The sequence below is a fragment of the Ictidomys tridecemlineatus genome, unplaced genomic scaffold (assembly GCF_052094955.1).
Source record: "Ictidomys tridecemlineatus isolate mIctTri1 unplaced genomic scaffold, mIctTri1.hap1 Scaffold_373, whole genome shotgun sequence".
NCBI classification, from domain to species: Eukaryota; Metazoa; Chordata; class Mammalia; order Rodentia; family Sciuridae; genus Ictidomys; species Ictidomys tridecemlineatus.
The window spans coordinates 163,074-176,185 of NW_027522485.1; the positions used below are offsets into that span (position 1 = coordinate 163,074).

General features: G+C 34.0%; 1 protein-coding gene across 1 annotated transcript in view; it reads left to right on the plus strand.

The window, feature by feature from the left end:
- Positions 1 to 7,236, plus strand: part of LOC144373373 (uncharacterized) — a 66,722-nt gene extending 59,486 nt beyond the window's left edge. The window contains 4 exon segments of the mRNA XM_078036467.1: positions 1,327 to 1,405; positions 4,357 to 6,274; positions 6,276 to 6,317; positions 6,319 to 7,236. Coding sequence (XP_077892593.1) covers positions 1,327 to 1,405; positions 4,357 to 6,274; positions 6,276 to 6,317; positions 6,319 to 6,891 — 2,612 coding nt within the window. The 3' untranslated portion in view covers positions 6,892 to 7,236.
- The last annotated feature ends 5,876 nt before the right edge of the window (positions 7,237 to 13,112 follow it).

A 13,112-nucleotide genomic window follows, 5' to 3' on the forward strand; every position in this document is an offset into this window, starting at 1 on the left:
TGGCTTTAAACTCCTATTCATAAATTTTGAATATCACTTTCACTTTTGCTTTCCAACTTATTATTTTATGTTATAAAGCAACTTCAATATTTTAATATATTTAACATTTGTTTTGTATTTTTAACCCGATCTCTTTGGAACAATATTCCATACACTATAAAGAAGATTGTCTCTTTAAACCTAATTATTTTTTAATGCTTTTTGAAGATTTTCTATTTTCTGGGTACTAATGAAGTGATATATATTTTTTAAATTTGCATCAACTGGAGATTGATGTATCCTACTATTACTGTGTTTCTTTTTATGCTGTTGAATTTTTTCCTGTGATTTCTTTATATATATAAAAAAATATGATTGAAGTTACAGCGTGTGCTGCTGGGGACTAAGCCTATTCTTTTGCATGTGGGGCAAGAATTCAAACATGTGAGCTGTGTCCCCAGCCTGAGACATTGTTTTTAAAAAATATTTTAGTATATAATTTCTAACTTTTATGTTGCTATTTTTTCTATTTTTTTAAATTTTCTACATTGATAGTTTATTAAATACATTTCAGGTGGATTTCTGGCATTAGTTAGATAATTAACAACATCAATTTTTGAAATCTCAATTACTAGTATTACATTGTTTGTTTGCTTGAGTTGATTATACATTTTATTGTGTGAGCTATTATTTTCATTGGGATTTTTCTATTTAAAATCTGTTCAACTAGATCATTATAGTCATTTTGGAAAATATTTGGAAGTTACAAAGTAAACAAAAAAGGTGATGTGCAATGATATATAAATTTAATTCCATATAACTGGAAAGCTGAGACAGTGGAATGCCAGTTTAAAATAATTTTTAGCATCTTTTTGATAAACTGTCTTTAAAAAAGTATATAGATATAGAAATATAGAAATAGATATAGAAACATAGAAATGCCTGTGGATCTAGTTTGGTGATAGAATACCCCTGTGTTCTCTTATGAAATAATCCCCCCAAAGATAAAATATAAATAAAAAAATAAGAGATATTCATTTCCTGAAATATTTGAGTCACAGGTGGAGTCTGAATATGTTGAAGTGAAGGGCTATGATTTGACATTGTTGTAGTAATATTAGTCAGTTTGCATTTTGTCCTCATCTGTGGTGCTATAATTTCTTAAGATAATTTTCAAAGTTCTCAAGGCTTTTGTCATCATGTTGTAGTAAATTCTATATGTTTCTTGAGTAATAATATCCTTGAATCATACTGTTCTGTGGCTATTTCGCCTCACTTTGATAAAGTTTTATATAATTGCAGAGTTATTCACCATAGTAAGTGAAATAACTTCCTGTTATTTTTTAGGTATGTCTTCTAATCAAAACCAAGAATTTTCAGGAGAGCAAGAAATACAATATTTTTTGCAAAACTTGAAAAAGCAAAGGTATGGAAAGCAGGACAGTTAATACTTGGTTTTAAACAAGAAATTGAAATTGAAAGAGAGGGAAGTTCATAAAATTTGTCTTAATGAATGGAAAAAATACATGAAAATTATTTATTCAGAAAATTACAAGTTCATCAGGTTATATTATTACAAACATCTCAGAAGACTGACTGCTCAACTAGTGCCATTCAGTTTTCTTTGGTTAAAACTTTAAATTACATTATTGTAATTGTAAAATTTTTACTACTCAGTATTTTTTGTAAAACCACTTGCAATACACAATATTTTAAATTGCAAAAACATGTATCAAATTACATTTACACAATGTTTACAGGGCATTATGAAGCTGTATCTTAAAAATACCTTTAGAAAAATAAAGACAACCAGTTTGCTCAGCTTTAGAAATAAGATTAGAATAGAAATAGGCATTTTAATTAAAAAAACTCAAAAAGTTATAAAATGCTTATAGTCAGTTATGTTTTAAAAACTTTTAATAATCTCGACATAAGCGCAGGATAGAGAAAAGTGTACAGATCATTATTTTAAAGTTGCAGCATTCTAATCTGTCTTTCTTATAAAGTAATAAAAAGATTTTCTACACAGTATAGACAGATTGTCTAATTTAAACACATGCATAGTATTTCTACTTAAAAGAAATACATGCTGATTAAGGAAATGCTGAAACAAGTCTTACTAAGACATTTCTGTTGAAAAGAACAATTCAGTAATTAAATGTGCTTACAGGGAAAGTTTGGTAGGTATTGTGTTTAAATGCAATAATAATTAAGCAAAAGAGAAGAAGAAGATAAACAGTTTAATCTTTCTAAAACACATCAAATAAGCATACAGCTCATCTATCATGTATGACAATCGAAACACAGGAAAGTCTCAGGAACTTCTAGCACAGTCTCCCAGAAAACCCACAGCCCAAATGGCTTGCAGGAATGCATCACACCCCAAAAGCAGAGATGAGGGTCTTGTGAGAATTGTGGAAGACTTCTGACACTTTTCTGGGCTCGTGCTAAGAGGTAGAAAACATGCCTGGGACAGAAGTACTAGGGCTGGTGTGGGGCAAATGAAGAACAATGAAGGGCATAAGCTAATAATTGTAAAACTCTTTGAGAAAAGTAAAGCAGCCACAGTGGTGAGGTAAGACCACCTTTGAATGAGAAATGGCTTACTATGAAACTTAACCTCTGTAAGAAAAAAAAAAGATCTATAATTTCTTTGTCATTTCATGATTCTGTCTATCATTGCAGAAGCCCACTTTTATAGACCCTTCTCCATGAAACTTGATTTGAGTCAAAGGTGCTTGTAAATAATTATTTATAATTTTAATTCAACTTGAAGCAGTCTTTGTGTAGTTACCAATATATTTATGGCTCATAAGTTAGCATAATAACTCCATGTCATGGGACATCAAGCATCCCACCTGAGAAATTTCTTTTTTAGAAGGTTATGAGCCATCTGAAAAAATATATATCTGAAATAATTAGTAAAGGAATATAAGACCAGGCAAGAACTTATGTTAAAAGAGGTAAAACATCTTATAGATTCCCTAGACCACATAAGTTCTGAAAAATAATTTCTAGATAATTTTTCCGGTTCTTTATTTAAGGAAGTGTGCATCAAAGTAGGAATAAGATTTCAAAAGGAAGAGTATTTCTTGAGACAGGTTGATTCGCGTTCTGACATGTCTCACCATCTCTGTGATGCTATGTGGCTCCAATGGATGATACCATTTCCAATGCCATGCTGAATTTAGACAAAACTAGGTAGTACATAACATGTACTGGATAGTCTTAAACCAGCTGGATTTCAACTGTGAGTTCTCAGATACCAGATTTTTTTCCCTAAAGGCTTCCATGCTTTTTAAAAAAATTTCATGCAGTTTATAGATATCTTTCAGCAGCTCCATCTGACATGCACTGCTTCATCTTTTATATTAACAGGGATTTTGACAAGACTCCAAGTGAATATTCCAAAAGATCTTTGGACTTTGTGGTTTTGGGTGGAATGGAAAAAACATTCCAAGTGTGAGAAACAGAGACTTTCTGGATCCTATACATGTCCCTAGTGAACTAAATCCTGTTGCCATTAGATTTTTCTGAGGCCAAGCACTACTTATCTGTGCATCTCAAGGAATATGTTTTCAACAAATCAAAAGTATTCTCTAATTAATTTCAGTAAGCTAGTTACATAGAAAGAATTTTAAAAACACCCTCAGTGATAGATATTTTTGTTGGAAAGTTGAGCAGCTCAGCTCACATGGAGTTTGCTCTTTGGCTTAATGAAGAATGCTCTGGCACATCAGGGCCATGATTATGTCCCAGTGCCTGCAGGATTCCCAGCAAATTAAAACTAGACAATAGTGTGTTGGAGGCAAGGTGGAACTCTAGGGATGTGGGGCATTGGCTAAGCTGGAGAGAGACAACAACACATATGGCAGTACAATTTGAGGACCTGTGTGTGCTTTTAAATATATTTGCACAGCATTTTGTAATTATACCCTTCCTCTAGAAAATGAAACATTTCCTATGGAGTCTATTTCATGCTTTTTAGTCACTGGAATAATTAAAAATGCACTATTGAGTAAATATCCACAAATATTTCTTTAGACAGGATAGAAGAAAAAGAAGGAGAAGAAGAAGAAAAAAAAAATTCTGAGTTTTATTAGTTTGTCTGACTGTTACTTTACAAAAATGATGAAATGAACAGTTTCTCCTTGTGGCAATGCATGAAATTATAATGAATGTGAGAGTATTTGTACTTACCTAATATTGCTTAATTTAAAAGTAGACGTAGATACTCAGAAAGACCTATATTTACGATAAATCTTTTAGGACCTATAGACAGTCTCTACCCTAGGTAATTAGCAATATAATAGATTTGGTGTAAAACAATGTAAATTCTGTGAAAGTAATTAAAATTTTCTTTTTTTTTAATTCTAGAAATCACCCATATCATGGTTTAAAAGAGCTTTACAATGAGAAAAGTGTAAATTTTTTTAATCCATACCCAAAATTTATTTATTCAAGCTTTTATAATCAAGAGACAAATTACAGATATAAGGTATGTGAAAGCATTTTTAATAAAACTAGAAGAATTCCTGAACTCCAGAAAATTAATATTGGTGGGAAGCTCTACAAGTTAAAAAAATATGTAAAATCATTTAAAAATTCCTCAATTCTTTATCAGAGCAGTGATAAATCCTCCATAAGTAAAGAATGTAAAAAATATTTTAATCAAATTCTATTTGTTACTAAAAACAATAGGTTTTACAAAGGAGATAAATCTTACAAATTAAAGAAATGTGAAAATGTCTTTAAGTGTTGGTCAAACCTCTTTAAACACTATAGTAATCATACTGGAGAGAAAATCTGGAAATGTAAAAAAAGTGTCAATGCTTTTAATCAAAAATCACACCTTACTGAACACCAGAAACTTCATACAGGAGAAAAGCTATACAAATGTGAAGAATGTGGCAAAGCTTTTTATCAAAGTTCACACCTTACTGGACACCAGAGACTTCATACTGGAGAAAAGCCAAACAAATATAAAGAATGTGGCAGAGCTTTTAATCGAAAATCACACCTTACTGAACACCAACGACTTCATATCGGAAAAAAGCCAGACAGATGTAAAGAATGTGGCAAAGCTTTTAATCAAAAATATTGCCTTACTCAACACCAGAAAATTCATACTGGAGAAAAGCCATACAAATGTAAAGAATGTAGCAACACTTTTAATAAAAAATCAAAACTTACTCAACACCAGAGACTTCATACTGGAGAAATGCCATACAAATGTAAAGAATGTGGCAAAGCTTTTAATAAAAAATCACACCTTACTGGACACCAGAAAATTCATACTGGAGAAAAGCCATACAAATGCAAAGAATGTGGCAAATCTTTTAATACAAAATCAAACCTTATTCGACACCAGAAAATTCATACTGGAGAAAAGCCATACAAATGTAAATCATGTGAAAAAGCTTTTAATCGAAAATCACACCTGACTGAACACCAGAGACTTCATACTGGAGAAAAGCCATACAAATGTGAAGAATGTGGCAAAGCTTTTAACCAAAAATCACAACTTACTAGACACCAGAAAATTCATCCTGGAGAAAAGCCATATAAATGTAAAGCATGTGGCAAAGCTTTTAACCAAAAATCACAACTTACTAGACACCAGAAAATTCATCCTGGAGAAAAGCCATATAAATGTAAAGCATGTGAAAAAGCTTTTAATCGAAAATCACACCTGACTGAACACCAGAGACTTCATATTGGAGAAAAGCCATACAAATGTAAATCATGTGGCAAAGCTTTTAATAAAAAATCACACCTTACTGAACATCAGAGACTTCATACTGGAGAAAAGCCATACAAATGTAAAGAATGTGGCAACACTTTTAATCAAAAATCAAAACTTACTCAACACCAGAGACTTCATACTGGAGAAATGCCATACAAATGTGAAGAATGTGGCAAAGCCTTTAATCAAAAATTACAACTTACTAGACACCAGAAAATTCATACTGGAGAAAAGCCATATAAATGTAAAGCATGTGAAAAAGCTTTTAATCGAAAATCACACCTGACTGAACACCAGAGACTTCATACTGGAGAAAAGCCATACAAATGTAAAGAATGTGGCAAAGCTTTTAAGAAAAAATCACACCTTACTGAACACCAGAGACTTCATACTGGAGAAAAGCCATACAAATGTAAAGAATGTGGCAACACTTTTAATCAAAAATCAAAACTTACTCAACACCAGAGACTTCATACTGGAGAAATGCCATACAAATGTGAAGAATGTGGCAAAGCTTTTAATCAAAAATCACAACTTACTAGACACCAGAAAAATTCATCCTGGAGAAAAGCCATATAAATGTAAAGCATGTTAAAAAAGCTTTTAATCGAAAATCACACCTGACAGAACACCAGAGACTTCATACTGGAGAAAAGCCATACAAATGTAAAGAATGTGGCAAAGCTTTTAAGAAAAAATCACACCTTATTGAACATCAGAGACTTCATACTGGAGAAAAGCCATACAAATGTAAAGAATGTGGCAACACTTTTAATCAAAAATCAAAACTTACTCAACACCAGAGTCTTCATACTGGAGAAATGCCATACAAATGCAATGAATGTGGCAAAGCTTTTAATACAAAATCATCCCTTACTCAACACCAGAGACTTCATACAGGAGAAAAGCCATAAAAATGTAAAGAATGTGGCAACACTTTTAATCAAATATCAAAACTTACTCAACACCAGAGACTTCATACTGGAGAAATGCCATACAAATGTGAAGAATGTGGCAAAGCCTTTAATCAAAAATCACAACTTACTAGACACCAGAAAATTCATACTGGAGAAAAGCCATATAAATGTAAAGCATGTGAAAAAGCTTTTAATCGAAAATCACACCTGACTGAACACCAGAGACTTTATACTCGAGAAAAGCCATAGACTTAAAAGTCATTTCCTGTAATATCAAACCTCATTGGTCACCAGAAACTTCATACTGGGAAGAACAATTACAATTGCCCAGAAATAGCTCTGTAGCATTGACTCCATAAAATTGCAACCCTTGCCCAAATGGCCATTACTCATTAGCCCATGGAAGTGGGCAGGAAGCATGATTGGATGCTTCACCTTCTTTCCTTCTGTGGACCTCTCCAGGTTCAATTGTCCTTTCCTCAGTTTCTCTGTATTGATTGAAATCAAATCATTTTTTTTTTCAAAAGCTATATCTGGACTTACAGGCCTATTTGTACCAAACCAACACATTAATAAAATTATCTTATGCCTGAAGTCTATGGTAACATCAATTTATTCCCCATAATCTCAGCTGGACAGCATGGTCCTATGTCGATGTCTTATTTTATTTATTTAATTTTGTTTTGGTTGTATACTGAGGATTGAATTCAGGGGCATTCAACCCCTAAGCCACATCCCAGCCCTATTTTGTATTTATTTAGAGACACAATTTCACTGAGTTTCTTAGGGTCTCACTTTTACTACTAAGATTGGATTTAAACTTGTGATTATTCTGCTTCAGGCTCATTCACTGCTTGGATACAAGGCATGCATCCCTGCACCCAGAAATCAATGTCTTTTGCTTTGTAGTTAGTTTAAAAAATTTTACTCAGGATTTTATGTCCATAAAAAGATGGTTTTGTCACACTTCAGGCATCAGATTCTGGCTTTTGAAATGTCCTGCATGAAATATCTTAGCTTTCTACATCAAATGCAGAGATCACAAATTTGAAACCAGGTGGCTGAGAAACAAAGATATTGAACAGTAAAATGCAACATATGTTGTGGTTAAATCCACACATGTAGTGGGTATGAATGCTCACACTAAATAGACATCAAGAGGCCTGTCCATGACCCCTGAGGATCCTGAGCCTCCAGAGAGTCTGCAAAAATGAGAAAGAAGCACACTACATTTTCCCACCTCTAGACATACTATAGCTTTTACTAGACAGACCAGGGAAAGCACTGTGTGTCTTTGTAGCAAAGTGTGGCTCTGCTTGCATATATATGACATCTGTTTTAGAGAACTCTGAGACAGTACCTGATAAAACATAGTTGCCCTTTTTTCTCTTAATAGAAAACCACAGCCCTGCAAATTTTTTAAATCAATAATTTTGTTACAGTTGAAAAATAATAATAATGGTTAAAAATGGTGTCAATGAAAAGCATTTGAACTAGTGAGTCCATCCTTCCAGTAATACTTACAAGGATACAGCTCTGTCACTCAGAAAAAAGTCTGTCCCAAGCCACACAGTGAAAGCTCAGAAAGTTACATCTTTTCCTGGACCCATCCTTGGCTCTTCAAATTGCTTCTTCCAAGTAAATGATGTTTTTAACAGTTAATAAAGTATGAGAAAATCTCTTCCACTGAAGTACTTCAGGTCCTCTCAGGATTCTGGAAGGCTGGGCACACTTTTCATCCAAGCAGCAGGGGAGTTCAAGGAAGGAGAATCACAGTTTCAAAACCAGCCTCAGCAATTTCACATGAATCTAAGCAACTTAGGAAGATCCTAACCCTAAATAAAAAGATTTTGGGATGTGGCTTAGAGGTAGAGAGCACTTTGGTTTGATCCCAAGTACAAAAAAAAATAAAAAAGACAAAGATGCTCAGGTCTTGTGGTCATCAGACTCAGTTTTTGCTGTACATAAGTCTGAACTATTGCATTATTTAAAAACTTTTTTAAAAAAAAATGTACTAACTATAGTTACTTAGTGATCACCATAGTACTATAAAGCAGAGATACCTCCACTAACTTTTACTGTCACAGAAATACCTCCATGATAATCCCAAATATTAATATGGTACCTCTGTTGATGGAGCGATTCATCTGTTCAATTACTCTCTCACAACAGGTGTGCACTAAATCCCTGAAAGTTTCAGTAATTTAGACTCAAAAATCATGCCTTACTCAATACCAGAGAATTCATACTGGAAAAAAACCCATACAAATGTAAAGAAGGTGGGAAAGCTTTTAAGAAAATATTATGCCTTACTCAACACCAGAAAACTCAAACTGGGAAGAAACCATTCAAATATCAATGATGTGGCAAAGCTTAGAAACTTATGAAGCTAAATATAGCAGACTCCAAGAAGGCACAAAGACACCCATGCAAACGCCACTGCAGGTGTGAACTTAGTTTTTGTGCCTCACTGCTAAGTAGTTCTCAGCCATGGCAATGGTTACACCAAGTGGATATTGGGCATTCTAGAGGCATTTTTTATTTTCAAGTAGGGAATAGGATTACTAAACATCATCATGATGGGCAAGCCCCTTACCAAAAACAAGCTTTGGTCTCTAAGTATTACCATGCTGAGGCTCAGGGTAGATCATACATGCTGAAAAAAGAACTGATATTTCTCTAATTTATTTTTTCTCCCAGTGCTTTAAGCACAATGATTGTCTCCCAGTAGTGAGGAAGGGAAGAAAGAAACAAAAGAAGGAGCAGAAGGAAACACACAGCATATTATAAGAAGAAACATAAAGCCTCCAGGCAGGATTATTATTAATTTGGGCCTGATTGTGTTGCTACTAACTCTGTCAAAGAGTTCTACCAACCTTCTAAAACTTACCAGTCTTGCGTCAGTTGTCAGTATCAAGCCAGATTCCCCTACTTGAACAACAGGCAAGATTCTCCTTAGCAGAAACCCCATTCAATAAGCAGTCTTTCCACGTCTTCTTTTCCAAGAATGAATAGTGAGTCATTGAGGACTTCACCTGCATTCTTGTGTTCATTAGAGACATTTGTCTGTAGTTTTCTTTCTTTGAGGTATCTTTGTCTGGTTTCAGAATCAGGGTGATGTTGGCCTCATACAATGAATTTGAAAGCGCTCCCTCTTTTTCTATTTCCTGAAATAATTTGAAAAGTATTGGTATTAATTCTTCTTTAAAGGCTTTGTAAAACTTCGCTGTATACCATCCAGTCCTGGGCTTTTCTTGGTTTGCAGTCTTTTGATTGCTTCTTCTATTTCATCCATTGATATTGGTCAGTTCAAATTGTGTGTATCCTCCTGACTCAGTCTGGGCAAATCATATTACTTAAAAAATTTATCAATGTCTTCACTATCTTATATTTTATTGGAATATAGGTTTTCAAAATAATTCCTAATTATCTTCTGTATTTCTGTAGTATCTGTTGTGATATTGGCTCTTTCATCCTGTATGTTAGTAATTTGAGTTCTCTCTCTTCTCTTCATTAGCATGGCTAAGGGTCTGTCGATCTTATTTATTTTTTCGAAGAACCAAATTTTAGTTTTGTCAATTTTTTCAATAGTTTATTTTGTTTCAATTTCATTAATTTCTGCTCTGATCTTAATTATTTCTTGCTTTCTGATATTTGCTGTTGTTTTGCTCTTCCTTTTCTAGGGCTTTGAGATGAAGTATGAGGTCATTTATTTTTTGGTTTTTTCTTTTTGTGAGAAATGACCTCCAGGCAATAAATTTCCCTCTTAAAACTGCTTTCATTGTGTCCCATAGATTCCGATATGTTGTGTTTGTATTTTCATTTATCTCTAAGAATTTTTTGATTTCCTCCTTTATGTCTTCTGTAACCCTTTGATCATTCAGTAACATATTGTTCACTTTCCATGAGATGTATGATTTTTCCTTCTTTCTTTTATCGTGGATTTCCAGTTTCATTCCATTATGATTAGATAAAATGCATTGTATCAGCTTCACCCCTTTATATTTACTGAGGGTTGCCCTGTGGCATAATATATGGTCTATTTTTGAGAAGGATCCATGTGCTACTGAGAAAAACATGTATCCACTTGATGATGGTTGATATATTCTATATATGTCAGTTAAGTCTAGGTTATTGATTGTTTTATTGAGTTCTATAGTTTCTTTATTCAACTTTTGTTTGGAGGATCTGTCCAATGGTAAGAGAGGTGTGTTGAAGTAACCCATAATTATTGTGTTGTGGTCTATTTGATTCTTGAACTTGAGGAGAGTTTGTTTTATGAATGTCGCAGCACCATTATTTGGTGCATAAATAATGATAATTGTTCTGTCTTGTTGGTGAATGGTTCCTTTTAACAGTATATAATGTCCTTCTTTATTCTTTTTGATTAACTTAGTCTTGAAGTCGATTTTATTTGATATGAGGATGGCCACCCCTGCTTGTTTACAAGGAGCGTGTTTGTGGTATATTTTTTTCCCAATCTTTTACCTTCAGCCTGTGTATGTCTTTTCCAATCAGATGTGTCTCCTGGAGGCAGCATATTATTGGATTTGTGTCTTTAATCCATGTGACCAGCCTATGTCACTTTATTGGAGAGTTTAAGCCATTAACGTTTAGAGTTTCTATTGATATATGGTTTGTACTTCCAGCCATGTTTGATTATTTATCTTTTTTTTTTAATTTAATTTGCTTCTCCATGATTATCTTTCCCCCCACCCTCTGTCTTTATTGAGGTATTTCCCACTGTTGGTTTTGGTTGTTGTTTTTCAATTCTTCCTCATGTAGTGTTTTGCTCAAGATGCTTTGCAATGCTGGTTTTCTGGCTGAAATTTCTTTTAACTTTTTTTATCATGAAAGATTTTTATTTTCTTGTCATACCTGAAGCTCCGATCTACATATTGTGGGGTCGGGCTCCAAATTTTTTAATAGAACACCCATAGCACAAGAGTCAATAACAAGAATCAACAAATGGGACTTACTTAAACTAAAAAGTTTTCTCTCAGCAAGAGAAACAATAAGAGAGGTAGATAGGGAGCCTACATCCTTGGAAAAAATTTTTACTCCTCACACTTCAGATAGAGCCCTAATATCCAGAGTATACAAAGAACTCAAAAAATTAAACAATAAGATAACAAATAACCCAATCAACAAATGGGTCAAGGACCTGAACAGACACTTCTCAGAGGAGGACATACAATCAGTCAACAAGTACATGAAAAAATTCTCACCATCTCTAGCAGTCAGAAAAATGCAAATCAAAACCACCCTAAGATACCATCTCACTCCAGTAAGATTGGCAGGCATTATAAAGTCAAACAACAACAAGTGTTGGTGAGGATGTGGGGAAAAGGGTACTCTTGTACATTGTTGGTGGGACTATAAATTGGTGCGGCCAATTTCGAAAGCAGTATGGAGATTCCTGAAAAAGCTGGGAATGGAACCACCATTTGACCCAGCTATTGCCCTACTCTGACTATTTCCTGAAGACCTTAAAGAGTTTACTACAGGGATACTGCCACATTGATGTTCATAGCAGCACAATTCACAATAGCTATACTGTGGAACCAACCCAGCTGCCCTTCAATAGATGAATGGATAAAAAATGTGGCATTTATACACAATGGAGTATTACACAGCACTAAAAAATGACAAAGTCATGGAATGTGAAGGGAAATGGATGGCATTAGAGCAGACAATGCTAAGTGAAGCTAGCCAATTTCTAAAAAACAAATGCCAAATGTCTTCTTTGATATAATGAGAGCAACTAAGAACAGAGCAGGGAGGAAGAGCAGGAGGAAAAGATTAACATTAAACAGAGACATGAGATGGGAGGGAAAGGGAGAAAAAAGGGAAATTTCAAGGAAATGAAAGGAGACCCTCATTGTTATACAAAATTACATATAAGAGGTTGTGAGGGGAATGGGAAAAAACAAGGAGAGAAATGAATTACAGTAGATGGGGTAGAGAGAGAAGATGGGAGGCAAGGGGAGGGGGGATAGTAGAGGATAGGAAAGGTAGAAGAATACAGCAGTTACTAATATGGCATTATGTAAAAATGTGGATGTGTAACTGAAGTGATTCTGCAATCTGTATATGGGGTAAAAAGGGGAGTTCATAACCCACTTGAATCTAATGTATGAAATATGATATGTCAAGAGCTTTGTAATTTTTTGAACAACCAATTAAAAAATTGTTTTTAGTTTGAGGTGGATGTATTTTTTTTAAATTTTATTTTATGTGGTGCTGAGGATCAAATCCAGTGCCTCATGCATGCTATGAGAACACTCTTCCACTGAGTCCAGCCCCCTTTAGTTTTTAAACACGAGATTAGGTATCACTTTAATCTCTGGAAGAGAAGTAAAGGTTAAAATGTTTACAGGGATTGACTCTTAGCTCTGGGTGTTGTGGTTGAAGGTCTTAATAAGGTTATTGCAACAGTATTCTGTGAACATCTCAGCAGTAGAGATCCA